Here is a 20,541-nt window from a genome sequence, read left to right as displayed (position 1 = left end):
ATATCCAATAGTTTTCCCAGCTGTATGTAATTAGACTTAACATTTCCTGGGGTAACAATGTAAGAAATAATACATAAAAAAATAAAATACTGCAAGTTTCCTAAGGACTCGAAGCGAGGCGACCATCTCTGTCAGCACCATCTTTTGACGGTCAGATAGGGGAGAGGCGTTGTATTGTGAGGTGTTGTTTTATTAGTGTTTTAAAGCTTATTATGCTGCTTGCCAGAGTAATTTCAGATGGAATCGAGTTTCATGTGATCATGGCTCTGTATAATACTCTGCGTTGCCTTGAATTTAGAGCCTGTGAAGAGACTCCTGGTGGGGTAAGTATTAGAGGTCGACCGATTATGATTTTTCAACGCCGATACCGATTATTGGAGGACCCGAAAAAAGCCGATGCCGATTAATCTGCCGATTTGTTTTTAAAATTTCTTTGTAATAATGACAGTTACAACAATACTGAATGAACACTTATTTTTACTTAATATAATACATCAATAAAATCTATTTAGCCTCAAATAAATAATGAAACATGTTCAATTTGGTTTAAATAATGCAAAAACAAAGTGTTGGAGAAGAAAGTAAAAGTGCAATATGTGCTATGTAAAAAAGCTAACGTTTAAGTTCCTTGCATAGGAGAACATATGAAAGCTGGTGGTTTCTTTTAACATGAGTCTTCAATATTCCCAGGTAAGAAGTTTTAGGTTGTAGTTATTATAGGAATTATAGGACTATTTCTCTATACGATTTGTATTTCATATACCTTTGACTATTGGATGTTCTTATAGGCACTTTGGTATTGCCAGTGTAACAGTATAGCTTCCGTCCCTCTCCTCGCTCCTACCTGGGCTCGAACCAGGAACACATCGACAACAGCCACCCTCGAAGCAGCGTTACCCATGCAGAGCAAGGGGAACAACTACTCCAAGTCTCAGAGCGAGTGACGTTTGAAACGCTATTAGCACGCACCCCGCTAACTAGCTAGCCATTTCACATCGGATACACCAGCCTAATCTCGGGAGTTGATAGGCTTGAAGTCATAAACAGCGCAATGCTTGAAGCAGCACGAAGGTGCTGTTTGAATGAATGCTTACAAGCCTGCTGGTGCCTACCATCGCTCAGTCAGATTGCTCTATCAAATCATAGACTTAATTATAACATGATAACACACAGAAATACGAGCCTTTGGTCATTAAAATGGTCAAATCCGGAAACTATCATTTTCAAAACAAAACATTTATTCTTTCAGTGAAATACGGAACCGTTCCGTATTTTATCTAACGGATGGCATCCCTAAGTCTAAATATTGCTGTTACATTGTACAACCTTCAATGTTATGTCATAATTATGTACAATTCTGGCAAATTAATTACGGCCTTTTTTAGGAATAAATGGACTTCACACAGTTCGCAATGAGCCAGGCAGCCCAAACTGCTGTATATACCCTGACTGCTTGCACGGAACGCAAGAGAAGTGACACAATTGCCCTAGTTATAAGAAATTCATGTTAGCAGGCAATATTAACTAAATATGCAGGTTTAAAAATATATACTTGTGTTTTGATGTTATAGAAAGGCATTGATGTTTATGGTTAGGTACATTGGTGCAACGACAGTGCTTTTTTCGCAAAAGCGCTTATTAAATCATCACCCATTTGTCGAAGTAGGCTGTGATTCAATGAGAAATTAACAGGCACTGCATCGATTATATGCAACGCAGGACACGCTAGATAAAGTAATTATGTTAAGATTGATTGTTTTTTTATAAGATAAGTTTAATGCTAGCTAGCAACTTACCTTGGCTTCTTGCTGCCCTCGCATAACAGGTAGTCAGCCTGCCATGCAGGCTCCTCGTGGGGTGCAATGTAAGGCAGGTGGTTAGAGCGTTGGACTAGTAACCGGAAAGTTGCAAAAACGAATCCCCGAGCTGACAAGGTAAAAATCTGTCGTTCTGCCCCTGAACGAGGCAGTTAACCCACCATTCCTAGGCCGTCATTGAAAATAAGAATGTGTTCTTAACTGACTTGCCTAGTTAAATAAACCTGTTGAGGCCACGGGTTAGCAATGAACCCTGAGACGGGATTGCTAGCAAGGCTGGAAATTCAAAACATCAAAAATCTAATAATTTCAATTTCTCAAACAATCAACTATTTTACACCATTTAAAAGATAAACATCTCCTTAATCTAACCACATTGTCCGATTTTCAAAGAGGCTTTACGGCAAAAGCATAAAGTTAGATTATGTTAGGACAGTACATAGCCACAAAAGTACAAACATCCATTTTCAATTCAAGGTCAGGCGTCACCAAAAGCAGAAACCAGCTAAAATTATGCACCAACCTTTGACAATCTCCATCAGATGACACTCCTAGGACATTATGTTATACAATACATGCATTTTTTGTTCCATCAAGTTCATATTTATAACCAAAAACCGCATTTTACAGTAGCTGTGAAATTCTGATTTTTTTCTTCTCTGAAATGCTTCCGGTGAACAACGTTACAATTTTCAAAATTACTATTCGAAAACATTGGTAAATTATAATATTGTCATTCAAATAATTATAGTTTAACATTTCGTAAATGATACTGTCTTGCCAGATTTCAAAATAACTTTACTGGGAAATCACAAGTTGCAATAAACCAGGTGCTGTGCTAAGAACAATAAGCTAGCCTAATTAGCTTAGCATCATCTTGTAACCATGTAATATCAATAATACTATTGTCAATAATCCATTACCTTTGATTATCTTCATCCATTGGCAGTTCCAGGAATTCCAGGTCCACAACAAATGTGGTTTCTTTTGACAAAGTTCATAATTGATGTCCAAAGAACTCCAAGTTGTTCCATGTTGTTAGCGCTTCGGTGGCTACTAAAAAGTAGCGCGGGGGGGGGGTGTGTGAAGTCACGGCAAAAAGTTAAAAAAGTTACAAAAATATTCTATTTATGTTTGTTCAAACATGTCAAACGTTGTTTAGCATCAATCTTTAGAGCCATTTTTAACGTGAAACATCAGTAATGTTTCAACCCGACCTCACCTGTGTCTAGAAAAACGTTTTTGAAAAATGTCCCGTGTCTCATGATTGCGCAGGTGCAGGCCATAATGGAAGTGACGACATCCCACGGACGTCAACTTCAATGCATTCTTATTTGCTCCCTGTTAATCATGGAAGCTTCAAACAACTTTATAAAGATCGCTGACATCTAGTGGAATCCGTAGGAGTTGCGAACTGAATCCTTTCTCACTATGGTATCTAATAAACAATGACACTAAATAGTACAGCCACAAAATTCTCATTTTTTTAAATCTATTTTTCTCAGGTTTTTGCCTGCAATATGAGTTTTGTTATACTTACAGACACCATTCAAACTGTTTTAGAAAATTCAGAGTGTTTTCTATCCGAATGTGTTAATAATATGCATATCCTAGCTTCTGAGTTGGTGTAGGAGGCAGTTAAAAATGGGCACGTATTTTTTTCAAAATTCTCAATACTGCCACCGTGGCCCGTAGAGGTTATTAATAAAGGTGTAAAACCAATAATAAAAAATTGGCAAATCGGTGTCCAAAAATACCGCTTACCGATTGTTATGAAAACTTGAAATCGGCCCAATTAATCGGCCATTCGGATTAACCGGTCGACCTCTAGTAAGTATGTATTTTAGAGCTATATGTAAGTTGATTATTCAAACAAATTGGACATTTCAATACAATAATATTTCTCACAAAAACAATAATTGATTAGTTCTGTATGTGCAGCTAAGCGCAAAGCGTGCAGCTCTGTTTTGAGCCAGCTGCTGCTTTAAAAAATTTTTTTTAATGCAGAACATCTTTTTTATAACAGACATACCCTCCCCATCTTCACAACAACTTTGTCAATATGACTTGACCATGATAACTGACCATCCAATGTTATACCTAGGATGTTAGCTTCCTCAACTTACTCAATGGTCACACCCTTTATACACAACTCCAGTTGAGGTTTAGGTCTTAGAGAATGTTTTGAACCAAATACATTGCTTTTAGATTTAGTTATATTTAAGAGCAGTTCTGAAACTGACTAACTCCTTATTTAGAATTTCAGAGCTCACTGGCTTTGAGTGCTGACATGTAGAGTGTGGAATGATCTGCATACATAGTCATTCTACACTGAACAAAAATATAAACACAACATAAAACAATTTCAAAGATTTTATACTTTGGTATTTGTTATGGTAGCTACGTATGCTAAAGCTGGTACTCAACGCAGTTCCAGCCAGCACAGCTCGCAGACAGTCATGGAAACCTGGCTAGCTTTATAGCTAGCAGCTAGGCTAACTGCTTCGCCAAGCAGCTGCTCTTCAGACTTTAGGGTTTGGCAGTATCCCAGGACAGATAGTAGTGGTCCCAGCAACTGAGCATAACCACATCACAAGATTTAAATTAAACAGGTAGGTTAGTAAATGTTTTTTTTTCAAGAAAACACTTCCAGAAACTTTCAAAAACAAACCAAGCTCTCTAGTTTTGCATTCAGCACGCTCTGATGACGTTGTACATATGCTTAGTGATGTGGACACGAGGAACTTGAAGCTCTCGACCCGCTCCACTACAGCCCTGTAGATGGGGGTGTGCTCGGCCCTCCGTTTCCTGTAGTTCACGATCAGCTTCCTTTGTCTTGCTGATGTTGAGGGAAAGGTTGATGTCCTGGCACGACACTGCCAGGTCACTGACCTCCTCCCTAAAGGCTGTCTCATCGTCATTGCTGATCAGGCCTACCACCGTCGTGTTGTCAGCAAACAGCAAAATATTTAGTTGCATATGCAACCAAATTGGTTGTAGTTTAGAGCCCTGGTAGGGGTTGAGGCCTGTAGCTCTGCTAACTTGTGATCATTTCCTCTGTGGGTTTTGGTGTGCATGCTTTTTTTCTCTGTACTTTTGTAGGGGGTTAGCACCCCCTGATCTCATTCTCCAGCCTGGTTAACAAGGTTAACATGCGACCAGAATGTATTTTACCACCTACCAACACCCTTACTAGTCCCGGCTAAAAACTACTTCACTCTCTCATCTCACCATCTTTGTTCAGAGGTCAACTTTACAGTCTTCCACTAAGGGTTATCTCCAGAGTTATCTGAGCCAACGTGTCTCCACTTGACCCCAGTCTTTATCTTTACCATGGCAGTCCTTGACTATGGTCATTACCTCACACACACACACACACACACACACACACACACACACACACACACACACACACACACACACACACACACACACACACATCATGGAAGGCTAGTGAATTACTGACACAGCAACAGGCTATTTATAGACCTCAACGTGACATGGCATGGGGCTATCACAACCTGCCAAGAAAACGAGAGTGTGAGAGAGCACGTTCAGGGCAACCACATGCCTGCCTGCTTTACAGGAGTCTGTTATGGAGAGTTTCACATTGTCAGGAAACTTGGACTTGGATATTGAATCTAATCCCCAGGCTTATGTTTGGTTGACCACTGCTGTTTCTATATTCTAGAATTCCTAGAAATACCCCTCTGAAAATGATATTATCCTGCTGAAATCTCTTACTGAAATACGTAGTCTGGAAATGGGTGGCTAATCTGGCTCTGTAGCTCTGAGTAGTGTGGTGTGTTTGACTGAGGTCTGACTGCATCTATGTGTCAGATATATAGTGAGTCATTTGCTGTTCCGGAAGTGACTGTACCTATTTTTGTATAAAGGTCTCTGCTGAAGTTGCTTGCGTGCATGTATGAATGAGAGAGAGCGAGAGGTCTGACACACCCCTTCTGTCTTTTGTGTGTGTGCGTGTGTTTATTAAGCACCCACGGCAGAGTACTGTAGGCTGGTGTGGGCTCCGTCTTGGTCTGCTCTGTCAGAACAGGAATATGAATGTGATCTCCACAGATCTACACGCTGGTTATTATGTAGAGGGGGTGTTTTTAATCAGGTAGCATATTAGAGTGAAAACACTCTTCTATCCAAACACACAGTTAGACCTGCATAGCCTGGTAATAATAAAACTGCTCCTGACACAGGAAGACATGATTACAGCCTGATGCACTACACCAAGGAAGGAGGGAGGGAGGGACACTCACAGGCAATTAGATTAAATGTAAATATGGATTTAGGAAGACATTTCAGGTGCTTCATTACATTACTTCTATTGCTCATGGTCGTTATTATGAAATGGATGGACGTGCTTGGATTTTCATCACGAAACAAAATGACTCATCCCAATGCACAGCGCCATACAGTAGGAGGATGTGTCGTGTTCTGCTACAATATGACCTTTAATGGAGGGGGGGGTTCTCATCTTCCACTGTCATTTAAACAGGGGAAACCCGAAGAGGTCTGAAAATGTCTCTTAGGTTTCCCCTAACCTCACCTTGCCAACGTGTGTTTACATTAGTCCTTTGCCTCTTCCCTCCCTCTCCTCTCTTCTGTGGGTTAGTCATACAGGGAGGGGGAGGGGTGACACCCTGACATACAGCAGACCCCAGGTGCCTCTCTGCCACTTTCCACTTCTCGAATGCGTTGGTTGGCATAGTAACAGGTAACCAGAGCCCTCTGGGAGTGTGTTCTGCGCCAGGTCACATGCTTAAAAGGGGAAGGATTGCTCACAGGTGGCCAGGCCAGGGATGCCATAGCCTACACAGACTAACCCAACTAGTCTATACACACAATAATACTGGAGCTTCAGTGTAGAAGTATATAACTAGCTACCTCTGTCCACGCGCATCTACCCTTTATATACAGTTGAAGTCGGAAGTTTACATATACTTAGGTTGGAGTCATTAAAACTCGTTTTTCAACCACTCCACAAATTTCTTGTTAACAAACTATAGTTTTGGCAAGTCGGTTAGGACATCTACTTTGTGCATAACACAAGTAATTTTTCCAACAATTGTTTACAGACAGAATATTTCACTTATAATTTACTGGTTCACAATTCCAGTGGGTCAGAAGTTTACATACACTAAGTTGACTGTCCCTTTTAACAGCTTGGAAAATTCCAGAAAATGATGTCATGGCTTTAGAAGCTTCTGATAGGCTAATTGACATCATTTGAGTCAATTGGAGGTGTACCTGTGGATGTATTTCAAGGCCTACCTTTAAACTCAGTGCCTCTTTGCTTGACATCATGGGAAAATAAAAAGAAATCAGCCAAGACCTCAGAAAATAAATTGTAGACCTCCACAAGTCTGGTTCATCCTTGGGAGCAATTTCCAAACACCTGAAGGTACCACGTTCATCTGTACAAACAATAGTACGCAGGTATTAACACCATGGGACCACGCAACCATCATACCGCTCAGGAAGGAGACGCGTTCTGTCTCCTAGAGATGAACGTACTTTGGTGCGAAAAGTGCAAATCAATCCCAGAACAACAGGAAAGGACCTTGTGATGATGCTGGAGGAAACAGGTAAAAAAGTATCTATATCCACAGTAAAACGAGTCCTATATCGACATAACCTGAAAGGCCGCTCAGCAAGGAAGAAGCCACTGCTCCAAAACCGCCATAAAAAAAGCCAGACTACGGTTTGCAACTGCACATGGGGACAAAGATCATACTTTTTGGAGAAATGTCCTCTGGTCTGATGAAACAAAAATAGAAATGTTTGGCCATAATAACCATTGTTATGTTTGGAGGAAAAGGGGGAGGCTTGCAAACCGAAGAACACCATCCCAACCGTGAAGCACGGAAGTGGCAGCATCATGTTGTGGGGGTGCTTTGCTGCAGGAGGGACTGGTGCACTTCACAAAATAGATGGCATCATGAGGGAGTAAAATTATGTGGATATATTGAAGCAACAATTCAAGACATCAGTCAGGAAGTTAAAGCTTGGTTGCAAATGGGTCTTCCAAACAACCCCAAGCATACTTCCAAAGTTGTGGCAAAATGGCTTAAGGGCAACAAAGTCAAGGTAATGGAGTGGCCATCACAAAGCCTGACCTCAATCCTATAGAAAATATGTGGGCAGAACTGAAAAAGCGTGTGCGAGCAAGGAGGCCTACAAACCTGACTCAGTAACACTTCTCTGTCAGGAGTAATTGGCCAATATTCACCCAACTTATTGTGGGAAGCTTGTGGAACGCTACCCAAAACGTTTGACCCAAGTTAAACAATTTAAAAGCAATGCTACCAAATACTAATTGAGTGTATGTAAACTTCTGACCCACTGGGAATGTGATGAAAGAAATAAAAGCTGAAATAAATCATTCTCTCTACTATTATTCTGACATTTCACATTCTTAAAATACAGTGGTGATCCTAACCGACCTACGACGGCATTTTTACTAGGATTAAATGTCAGGAATTGTGAAAAACTGAGTTTAAATGTATTTAGCTAAGGTGTATGTAAACTTCCGACTTCAACTGTATGTTGCCCTTTCCATGTAAGGAGTGACGCTGGAGAGGAGAATCATGTACGGGGAGTCAAACATTTAATAGGGAACAGACATAGAACAAGACAGAAACAGCGTCAGAACACGGGTAACACGGACATATGACAATCAATCCCGAAGCAGGGAACAGAGCTTGGGAATAGGGAAAGTAATGACACAAGTAATTGAGTCCACGTGAGTCCAATGATAGCTGATGCGTGTGACGGGGGGGAAGGCAGGTGTGCGTACTGATGGTGGCTTGCATGCGTAATGCTGGGGATCCTCGCGCCCTCCAGCACCAGGGGGAGGAAGAGCGGGAGCAGGCGTGACACTCCATTCTTGTTGTAAAATGGAGTAGCAGAAACTGATCCCCAGTTTCCCACCCATTCCTCTCCTCATACTGTAGGTTACTCTGCTCCATCCCCATCACTCCTCTGAATGACTAGAGGTGTCCAGAGCCCCAGTGGCTGGTGTTCTGTCTCTCTCTCTCTCACTATCAATCAGGGCATGCCTTTGTACCCGGAAAGAGAGAGAGCCTTGTTATTGTCACCACAGCAGCACAGCAGAGAGAGAGTCAACCACCACCGAGTGAGCATGGGCCACAGAGGAAAGAGTGTAGTTTGCATTTCAGCGGAGCAATCAAGCATAGAGATGATTTGCATCAGGATAATTATACAGTATTAGAGACAGGACAAAAGTAATCTGTTCCCTGCCCTGTCACTTATACAATTGAGGGAATTATTCATCTGTGCTTTGTTGGGTTGTTTCCTGACAATTTGTCAAACTCCAATTGGCAATGATGAGTTGGTTCATACATGAATTGTCAGCCTACATTACCTATTGCGTGGGATTTAAGAACTATTATTGAAAATATATGTTGTCATTATTAGTCATTGTCACTTTGAGATGACATGGATGCATAGCTAAATATAATTTGCTCCCACATGGGGTGTCCTTCCCCCGTGGTGTGTCATGGCGTGGCTCTAAATTTAGACCACTTTAACAAAATATGAATTATTAATAAATGTTTAAGGCTATACCCTGCATGTCTCTTGCTGAAGAAGCCGTACACTATTTATAATGGAGAGAGAGAGTGTATATACTGTCGGTTAGAAGCCGGGTGGTAATTAAGCATTTAGTTTTATCAAGCAGAAAGGAAGCATCTGGAGCCGTGCCCGGGGCCAGATAGATGGATCCTTGGCCCCTGGGCCTCATGTTCTCCACTGTGGTGTGGCAGGTTGGCACTTCTCTTCTCCATGTGTCAGAGATGCTAGCAGAGAGGGGATAGGGTAGAAGTATGCAAGGGAGAGGCCTTGTGATAGAGAGGGAGTGTGTGAGGCAAGGGAGAGGCCTTGTGATAGAGTGAGAGTGGGAGTGTGTGAGGCAAGGGAGAGGCCTTGTGATAGAGCGAGAGTGGGAGTGTGTGAGGCAAGGGAGAGGCCTTGTGATAGAGCGAGAGTGGGAGTGTGTGAGGCAAGGGAGAGGCCTTGTGATAGAGCGAGAGTGGGAGTGTGTGAGGCAAGGGAGAGGCCTTGTGATAGAGCGAGGGAGGGAATGTTAGGAAGAGGTGTTACTGTTAAAGGAAGGAGTGTTTAAGTGAGAGCCTTGTGATGGAGAGAGGGAGGGAGTGTGTGAGGCAAGTGGTAAAATACAGAGGGAGCGAGGGGTGAAGGGTGAAGGCACATACAGTTGAAGTCGGAAGTTTACATACACTTATGTTGGAGTCATTAAAACTAGTTTTTCAACCACTCCACAAATTTCTTGTTAAAAAACGATAGTTTTGGAAAGTCGTTTAGGGCATCTACTTTCTGCATGACACAAGTCATTTTTCCAACAATTGTTTGCAGACAGATTATTTCACTTATAATTTACTGGTTCACAATTCCAGTGGGTCAGAAGTATACATACACTAAGTTGACTGTCCCTTTAAACAGCTTGGAAAATTCCCGAAAATGATGTCATGGCTTTAGAAGCTTCTGATAGGCTAATTGACATCATTTGAGTCAATTGGAGGTGTACCTGTGGATGTATTTCAAGGCCTACCTTCAAACTCAGTTGCCTCTTTGCTTGACATCATGGGAAAATCAAAAGAAATCAGCCAAGACCTCAGAAAAAAAATTGTAGACCTCCACAAGTCTGGTTCGTCCTTGGGAGCAATTTCCAAACACCTGAAGGTACCACGTTCATCTATACAAACAATAGTACGCAGGTATAAACACAATGGGACTACGCAGCCGTTATACAGCTCAGGAAGGATACACGTTCTGTCTCCTAGAGATTAATGTACTTTGGTGCGAAAAGTGCAAATCAATCCCAGAACAACAGGAAAGGACCTTGTGATGATGCTGGAGGAAACGGGTACAAAAGTATCTATATCCACAGTAAAACGTGTCCTATATCAACATAAGTTAAAGGCCGCTCAGCAAGGAAGAAGCCACTGCTCCAAACCGCCATAAAAAAAGCAAGACTATGGTTTGCAACTGCACATGGGGACAAAGATCGTACTTTTTGGAGAAATGTTCTCTCGTCTGATGAAACAAAAATAGAACTGTTTGGCCATAATGACCATTGTTATGTTTGGAGGAAAAAGGGGGAGGCTTGCAAGCTGAAGATCACCATCTCAACCTTGAAGCACGGGGGTGGCAGCATCATGTTGTGAGGGTGCTTTGCTGCAGGAGGGACTGGTGCACGTCACAAAATAGATTGCATCATGAGGAGGAAAATTATGTGGATTTATTGAAGCAAAATCTCAAGACATCAGTCAGGAAGTTAAAGCTTGGTCGCAAATGGGTCTTCCAAATGGACAATGACCCCAAGCATACTTTCAAAGTTGTGGCAAAATGGCTTAAGGCAACAAAGTCAAGGTATTGGAGTGGCCATCACAAAGCCCTGACCTCAATCCTATAGAAAATCTGTGGGCAGAACTGAAAAAGCATGTGCGAGCAAGGAGGCCTACTAACCTGACTCAGTTACACCAGCTCTGTCAGGAGGAATGGGCCAAAATTCACCCAACTTATTGTCGGAAGCTTGTGGAAGGCCACCCAAAACGTTTGACCCAAGTTATACAATTTAAAGGCATTGCTACCAAATACTAATTGAGTGTATGTAAACTTCTGACCCACTGGGAATGTGATGAAAGAAATAAAAGCTGAAATAAATCATTCTCTCTACTATTATTCTGACATTTCACATTCTTAAAATAAAGTGGTGATCCTAACCGACCTAAGACAGCGAATTTTTACTCGGATTAAATGTCAGGAATTGTGAAACTGAGTTTACATGTATTTAGCTAAGGTGTATGTAAACTTCCGACTTCAACTGTATATCTACTATGTGTGTGTGTACATCTGTAATGTCTATGTTAATTTTTCTGAATGTATGTAAATTGTGAAGTATTTTTGTCTGTAATGTCTTGTTCATTATATCGGTTCCCAGGAAGACACGCTTTCGCTATTGCCTGTTAACGAGGGGGAGTTGTTGAGCAGCTGACATAGGGGATTATTTGCAGGGAGGCAAGGACCCAACGGAGCACAAGGCATCCAGTGTCCTCAGCCTTCTCCAGCTGGCTGCGGCTGTGTGTGAGTGTGTTTCAGGCTTGTGTGTGTGTGGCCTCAACCTTCTTCCACTGGTGTGGTGTTGCCTCAACCTTCCTCCACTGGTGTGGTGTGGCCTCAATCTTCCTCCATTGGTGTGGTGTGGCCTCAACCTTCCTCCGCTGGTATGGTGTGGCCTCAATCTTCTTCTACTGGTGTGGTGTGGCCTAAACCTTCCTCTCCTGGTGTGGTGTGGTGTGGCCTTAACCTTCCTCTACTGGTGTGGTGTGGCCTCAACCTTCCTCCACTGGTGTGGTGTAGTGGGGACTCAACCTTCCTACACTGGTGTGGTGTGGCCTCAACCTTCCTCCACTGGTGTGGTGTGGTGTGGCCTCAACCTTCCTCTACTGGTGTGGTGTGGCCTCAACCTTCCTCCACTGGTGTGTTGTGGCCTCAACCTTCCTCCACTGGTGTGGTGTGGTCTGAACCTTCTTTCACTGGTGTGGTGTGACCTCAACCTTCCTCTACTGGTGTGGTGTGGTGTGGCCTCAACCTTCCTCTACTGGTGTGGTGTGGTGTGGCCTTAACCTTCATCTACTGGTGTGGTGCGGCCTCAACCTTCCTCTACTGGTGTGGTGTGGCCTCAACCTTCCTCCACTGGTGTGGTGTAGTGTGGACTCAACCTTCCTACACTGGTGTGGTGTGGCCTCAACCTTCCTCTACTGGTGTAGTGTGGTGTGGCCTCAACCTTCCTACACTGGTGTGGTGTGGCCTCAACCTTCCTCCACTGGTGTGGTTTTTCCTCAACCTTCCTCCATTGGTGTGGTGTGGCCTCAACCTTCCTCTACTGGTGTGGTGTGGCCTTTACCTTCCTCTACTGGTGTGGTGTGGCCTAAACCGTCTTCTACTGGTGTGGTGTGGTGTGGCCTAAACCTTCTTCTACTGGTGTGGTGTGGTGTGGCCTAAACCTTCCTCTACTGTTGTGGTGTGGTGTGGCCTAAACCGTCCTCTACTGGTGTGGTGTGGCCTCAACATTCCTCTACTGGTGTAGTGTTGTGTGGCCTCAACCTTCCTCCACTGGTGTGGTGTGGTGTGGCCTCAACCTTCCTCTACTGGTGTGGTGTGGTGTGGCCTCAACCTTCCTCTACTGGTGTGGTGTGTCCTCAATCTTCCTCCACTGGTGTGGTGTGGTGTGGCCTCAACCTTCCTCTACTGGTGTGGTGTGGTGTGGTTTGGCCTCAACCTTCCTCCACTGGTGTGGTGTGGTGTGGCCTCAACCTTCCTCCACTGGTGTGGTGTGGTGTGGCCTCAACCTTCCTCTACTGGTGTGGTGTGGTGTGGCCTCAACCTTCCTCCACTGGTGTGGTGTGGTGTGGCCTCAACCTTCCTCCACTGGTGTGGTGTGGTGTGGCCTCAACCTTCCTCTACTGGTGTGGTGTGGCCTCAATCTTCCTCCACTGGTGTGGTGTGGTGTGGCCTCAACCTTCCTCTACTGGTGTGGTGTGGTTTGGCCTCAACCTTCCTCCACTGGTGTGGTGTGGTGTGGCCTCAACCTTCCTCCACTGGTGTGGTGTGGTGTGGCCTCAACCTTCCTCTACTTGTGTGGTGTGGTGTGGCCTCAACCTTCCTCTACTGGTGTGGTGTGGCCTCAATCTTCCTCCACTGGTGTGGTGTGGTGTGGCCTTAACCTTCCTCTACTGGTGTGGTGTGGTTTGGTTTGGCCTCAACCTTCCTCCACTGGTGTGGTGTGGTGTGGCCTCAACCTTCCTCCACTGGTGTGGTGTGGTGTGGCCTCAACCTTCCTCTACTTGTGTGGTGTGGCCTCAACCTTCCTCTACTGGTGTGGTGTGGCCTCAACCTTCCTCTACTGGTGTGGTGTGGTTTGGTGTGGTGTGGCCTCAACCTTCCTCTACTGGTGTGGTGTGGACTCAACCTTCCTCTACTGGTGTGGTGTGGTTTGGTGTGGTGTGGCCTCAACCTTCCTCTACTGGTGTGGTGTGGACTAAACCTTCCTCTACTGGTGTGGTGTGTTTTGGTGTGGTGTGGCCTCAACCTTCCTCCACTGGTGTGGTGTGGTGTGGCCTCAACCTTCCTCCACTGGTGTGGTGTGGCCTCAACCTTCCTCTACTGGTGTGGTGTGGCCTCAACCTTTCTCTACTGGTGTGGTGTGGCCTCAACCTTCCTCCACTGGTGTGGTGTGGTGTGGCCTCAACCTTCCTCCACTGGTGTGGTGTGGCCTCAACCTTCCTCTACTTGTGTGGTGTGGTGTGGCCTCAACCTTCCTCTACTTGTGTGGTGTGGTGTGGCCTCAACCTTCCTCTACTGGTGTGGTGTGGTGTGGTCTCAACCTTCCTCTACTGGTGTGGTGTGGTGTGGCCTCAACCTTCCTCTACTGGTGTGGTGTGGTGTGGCCTCAACCTTCCTCTACTGGTGTGGTGTGGTGTGGCCTCAACCTTCCTCTACTGGTGTGGTGTGGTGTGGCCTCAACCTTCCTCTACTGGTGTGGTGTGGTGTGGCCTCAACCTTCCTCTACTGGTGTGGTGTGGCATCAACCTTCCTCTACTGGTGTGGTGTGGTGTGGCGTCAACCTTCCTCTACTGGTGTGGTGTGGTGTGGCCTCAACCTTCCTCTACTGGTGTGGTGTGGCATCAACCTTCCTCTACTGGTGTGGTGTGGTGTGGCGTCAACCTTCCTCTACTGGTGTGGTGTGGCCTCAACCTTCCTCTACTGGTGTGGTGTGGCATCAACCTTCCTCTACTGGTGTGGTGTGGCATCAACCTTCCTCTACTGGTGTGGTGTGGTGTGGCCTCAACCTTCCTCTACTGGTGTGGTGTGGCATCAACCTTCCTCTACTGGTGTGGTGTGGTGTGGCGTCAACCTTCCTCTACTGGTGTGGTGTGGCATCAACCTTCCTCTACTGGTGTGGTGTGGTGTGGCCTCAACCTTCCTCTACTGGTGTGGTGTGCACTGCCTTTTCTTTTCCTTTTCTGTGTTCAGGCCTCAAGTTGCTTCATTCCATCTTTATTGGTGGTGGTGTTTGTATGTGTGTGTGTGTGTAGGTGTGCGTGCGTGCTTGCGTGCGTGAGTGCGTTTGTGCGTGCACTTTTGTCAGAGGTCCCTGGCTGAGCTGCGGAGGGTTGATGAGGCAATGTTGCACACTCAGCTCCAATAACTCTTTTCCTCTCTCTCTCTCTATTGCTCCCTCTCTGTCTCTCACTCTGTTTGTCTCTCTCTCTCTCTCTCCGTCTTGCTCTCTCTCTGTCTCTCTCTGTCTAGCTCTCTCTCTCTCTCTCTGTCACTCTGTCTTTCTCTCTCTGTGTCTCTGTCTAGCTCTGTCTCTCTCTCTCTGTCTCTCTCGGTCTAGCTCTCTCTCTCTCTCTGTCTCTTTGTCTATCTCTCTATCTCTATCGCTCTGTCTCTCTCTCTTTCTCTCTCTCTGTTTTACTCTCTGTCTAGCTCTCTCTTTCTCTATCGCTCTGTTTTTCTCAGTAAACATTACAGTAAACATTACACTCACAGAAGTTCCAAAAGATTAAAGACCTCCCGAATGTCATTATGTGTATATACAGTGTTGTATTGATGTGCAAATGGTTAAAGTACAAAAGGGAAAATAAATAAACATTAATATGGGTTTTATATACAATAGTGTTTGTTCTTCACTGGTTGCCCTTTTCTTGTGGCAACAGGTCACAAATCTTGCTGCTGTGATGGCCCACTGTGGTATTTCACCCAGTAGATATGGGAGTTTATCAAAATCAGGTTTGTTTTCAAATTCTTTGTGGATCTGTGTAATCTGAGGGAAATATGTGTTCTTTAATATGGTCATACATTTGTCAGGAGGTTTGGAAGTGCAGCTCAGTTTCCAACTCATTTTGTGGGCAGTGTGCACACAGCCTGTCTTCTCTTGAGAGCCAGGTCTGCCTACGGTGGCCTTTCTCAAAGCAAGGCTATGCTCACTGAGTCTGTACATAGTCAAAGCTTTCCTTAAGTTTGGGTCAGTCACAGTCGCAGGTATTCTGCCACTGTGTACTCTGTTTAGAGCCAAATAGCATTCTAGTTTGCTCAGTTTTTTTGTTAATTCTTTCCAATGTGTCAAGTAATTATCTTTTTGTTTTGTCATGATTTGGTTGGGTCTAATTGTGTTGCTGTCCGGGGGCTCTGTGGGGTCTGTTTGTGCTTGTGAACAGAGCCCCAGGACCAGCTTGGCTGAGTGGGCTCTTCTCCAGCCTCATCTCTCTGTAGGTGATGGCTTTGTTATGGAAGGTTTGGGAATCGCTTCCTTTTAGGTGGTTGTAGAATTTAACAGCTCTTTTCTGGATTTTGATAATTAGCAGGTTTCGGCCTAATTCTGCTCTGCATGCATTATTTGGTGTTTTACGTTGTACACTGAGGATATTTTTGCAGAAATCTCTCTCGCTCTCTCTGTCACTGTATCTCTCTCTCTCACACACACAAGTGGGCTGGGTTGGGATGCCTGTGTGCGCTGGGAGTTGGCCTGCCTGCTGACAGTGCTAGATGGCAGGATTAGGTTGTTTCTATCAGAGAGGCGTTTCTATGCACTGTGGTTCAGGTGTGCCACATGTATTATGTATCTGCACTGCCTGGATGACGGAGGAGGGAGAGCAAAATGGGTCTGCCTGAGTGTCATCCCCAGGAGAGTGTGAGAGAGGCAGAAAGAGAGCAAGAAAGAAGGAAATAAATAGAGGCACCGTGGAGGTCTATTAAAACTCACAGCAGGAGCCCTTTCTGACAACGGATCCAGTCCGTACTGCTGCTCCTTGCAGAGGAATTGGAAGAACCTCTGTCAGTAACATCCATTTAAGGTGGCAGCATTTTATGTGGGTTAGAATGTAACAGAACAGACACTGTAGATTAGTCTTTCCTCTGCCCATTCCCACTTACTTCCATTTACCCCCCCCCCACCCCTCTCTCCACTAACTAGCTCTTCTCTGCAGAATATTTGTGTAGTCTTTGTGGTGTTGTTTTCCTTGACCACTCCTCGTCCAGCTATGTGGTGACAGAACTGATGCAGAGTGACCTCCATAAGATCATCGTGTCACCTCAGCCCCTCAGCTCAGACCACGTCAAAGTGTTTCTCTATCAGATCCTCCGAGGTAAGACCCCCCCCCCCCAACACGCTCACACACTCCCAGATCACATTACAATCATTAAAACAGGATTTTCTCACAAATATCAGTTTCAATCGTCATTGATATAGATCGGGGTGCAACCTTCGCATGAGAAACTGTTTGAAAACCGTTCAACTGAATCCTTCCTGGCATGTGTTTTTTTCTGCAGGACTGAAGTACCTGCACTCAGCTGGCATCCTACATCGAGACATCAAACCTGGCAACCTCCTGGTCAACAGCAACTGTGTGCTTAAGGTTGGTCTACTGTCCTCTACTATCTAACATCTCCATCCTCCTGTGATGATGACATGTATTACTCAACTGAGATGGACAGTGTTATATTTATGAGGTCAAGTTGGGGTTGGATTCTGCTCTGTGGAAGTACAGTATCTGAAATACACACTCACACTCCTGACTCTTGCTCTCAGTAGCAGTCTGGCGTGGTGAGTCTCTGTAGCCTGTGTTACCGGGGGTTCGATGCCCCAGTGGCATTTCTACAGTACATGATGCTGGGCTCCTGACATAAATCTTCATCCTGGGGCTTGGTAATGGAGGCCCTGCCTGGGTTTATGCTACCCTTAGCTCCCCCTCCTCCCCCCACAGACACTGGAGGGGTGTTAGTCCACGGGTGGGGGAAAGGGAAGAGAGAGAGAAAGGAAGGAAGGAGGGAGAGGGGAGAGAACAGAGTGATTCAGTGTGTTCTCTGGCTGACTCTGGAGAACAGATTGTCTCTAGCAGACATTTACTTATTTAGCTCCTAATTCTCATTTCCCAAACGGGAAACCCTCCCCACACATTCTGTGCTATTTTCAGTGGAACCCATCCCTACCAGCCTCTGTGATGCTCCCTGCCTGCCTGTCATTGTGTGCTATCTGCCCATGATATCACTGTGTATGCCATTATTTTAGAGCGAGGCACTCCTCGCTTCATTTCTGATGATGAACATAATGATGATGATGAACATCCCCTTCCAAAAATCTCCTCCCTCAGCAGCATCAGCTACTCAAGCAGTTTGATTCAGTTGTGTACAAGCAGTAATCGTCTGGAGTAATGTGACAAGGCCCGTAGCGGTGCGACACTAATGTGGCTCCCCCAATCTTTCACTTCCTGTCATTCTGTCCAGAATTTATATTTAACTAAAATAGCAAAAATAAGAAATGGGAAAAAAACTGCTGTTATTTAGCACGTAGCTGTCATAAGAGACCGAGGTGGAAGTGTCCCTGTAGTGACATCATAGAAGAGGTTGATGATTAACTTCATTGAGTGTTTTCATTGGAAAATGTAATTAGTGATGCTTTTCTGATATACAGTGGCTTGCGAAAGTATTCACCCCCTTGACATTTTTCCTATTTTGTTGCCTTACTACCTAGAATTAAAATAGATTTTGGGGGGTTTGTATCATTTGATTTACGCAATATGCCTATGACTTTAAAGATGCAAAATATATATATTTTTTTAAACAAACAAGAAATAACACAAAAAAACAGAAAACTTGAGCGTGCATAACTATTCACCCACACCCCCAAAGTCAATACTTTGTAGAGCCACCTTTTGCAGCAATTACAGCTGCAAGTCTCTTGGCACATCTAGCCACTGGGATTTTTGCCCATTCTTCAAGGCAAAACTGCTATAGCTCCATCAAGTTGGATGGGTTCTGCTGGTGTACAGCAATCCTTAAGTCATTCCACAGATTCTCTTTTGGATTGAGGTCTAGGCTTTGACTAGGTCATTCCAAGACATTTAAATGTTTCCCCTTAAACCACTCAAGTGTTGCTTTAGCAGTATGCTTAGGGTCATTGTCTTGCTGGAAGGTGAACCTCAAATCTCTGGAAGACTGAAACAGGTTTCCCACAAGAATTTCCCTGTATTTAGCACCATCCGTCATTTCTTCAATTTTGACCAGTTTCCCAGTCCCTGCCGATGAAATGGTGTTCTCAGGGTGATAAAAGGTGTTGGGTTTACGCCAGACATAGCGTTTTCCTTGATGGCCAAAAATCTACATTTTAGTCTTATCTGACCAGAGTACCCCTTCATCCATATGTTTGGAGAATCTCCCACATGCCTTTTGGCAAACACACTTATTTTTTTCTTTAAGCAATGGCTTTTTTCAGGCCACTCTTCCGTAAAGCCCAGCTCTGTGGAGTGTACATTTTAAAGTGGTCCTATGGACAGATACTCCAATCTCCGCTGTGGAGCTTTGCAGCTCCTTCAGGGTTATCTTTGGTCTCTTTGTTGCCTCTCTGATTAATGCCCTCCTCACCTGGTCCTTGAGTTTTGGTGGGCGGCCCTCTCTTGGCAGGTTTGTTGTGGTGCCATATTCTTACACATTTTTAATAATGGATTTAATGGTGCTCCGTGGGATGTTCAAAGTTTCTGATATATATTTATAACCCAACCCTGATCTGTACTTCTCCACAACTTTGTCCCTGACCTGTTTGGAGAGCTCCTTGGTCTTCATGGTGCCGCTTGCTTGGTGGTGCCCCTTGCTTAGTGGTGTTGCAGACTCTGGGGCCTTTCAGAACAGGTGTATAAATAATGAGATCATGTGACAGATCATGTGACACTTAGATTGCACACAGGTGGACTTTATTTAACTAATTATGTGACTTCTGAAGGTAATTTGTTGAACCAGATCTTATTTAGGGGCTTCATAGCAGAGGGGGTGAATACACATTCAGTTTTTTTATATATATATATGAGCAGTTACAGTTCCGGTTAAGTGAAATGAAAAAAATGTGTATACACATTTTTTTCATTTCACTTAACCGATTTGGACTATTTTGTTTATGTCCATTACATGAAATCGAAATAATCCATTTAAATTACAGGTTGTAATGCAACAAAATAGGAAAAACACCAAGGGGGATGAATACTTTGGCAAGGCACTGTAACTGCTCATCCCTTGAAGAGCTTGGGGGAAGTGAGATATGAGTCAACAAAGAATTTCAGAGCAGCTCTTTAGTCCATTTATGAACGATCCAAATATTCCATTATTTTGTGTCTTTAGAAGAATCAGACAATGTTCTCATTCAGTTATTTAACAATTGACACTGACCAGTCACAGTAAGCTACCAAATAATAAATTGTGTATCTTGTAAGAAGCTGCATGCATCTAAACCTTGGGTTGGGTTGGTAGGACTAGTCTATTTGTGTATTGGTATTGATGGATGTATTAATGTGAACATGTTCTCCCCCTTCATCCCTCTTCAGATCTGTGACTTTGGGCTGGCGCGGTTGGAGGAGCTGGACGAGTCTCGTCACATGACTCAGGAGGTGGTGACCCAGTATTACCGTGCGCCAGAAATCCTCATGGGCAGCCACCATTACTCCAACGCCATCGACATCTGGTCTGTGGGATGCATCTTTGCCGAGCTACTGGGCCGACGCATCCTGTTCCAGGCACAAAGTCCCATCCAGCAGGTAACCAATACTGTAAACACTGGGGACATGTTGATCTGATACTTGCTGATCTAGTATTCAGTGCAGAGCATTTCTGGGCT

General features: G+C 44.4%; 1 protein-coding gene across 1 annotated transcript in view; it reads left to right on the top strand.

Annotated features, from left to right (window-relative positions):
- Positions 1–20,541, top strand: part of LOC115163594 (serine/threonine-protein kinase NLK) — a 102,453-nt gene that overhangs the window by 50,089 nt on the left and 31,823 nt on the right. The window contains exons 4-6 of the mRNA XM_029715611.1: positions 16,920–17,026; positions 17,211–17,296; positions 20,252–20,461. Coding sequence (XP_029571471.1) covers positions 16,920–17,026; positions 17,211–17,296; positions 20,252–20,461 — 403 coding nt within the window. The remainder of the gene's footprint in view (positions 1–16,919; positions 17,027–17,210; positions 17,297–20,251; positions 20,462–20,541) is intronic.

Source organism: Salmo trutta, chromosome 26 (genome assembly GCF_901001165.1).
Source record: "Salmo trutta chromosome 26, fSalTru1.1, whole genome shotgun sequence".
NCBI lineage: Eukaryota > Metazoa > Chordata > Actinopteri > Salmoniformes > Salmonidae > Salmo > Salmo trutta.
This window is presented reverse-complemented; position numbering and strand designations above follow the sequence as displayed.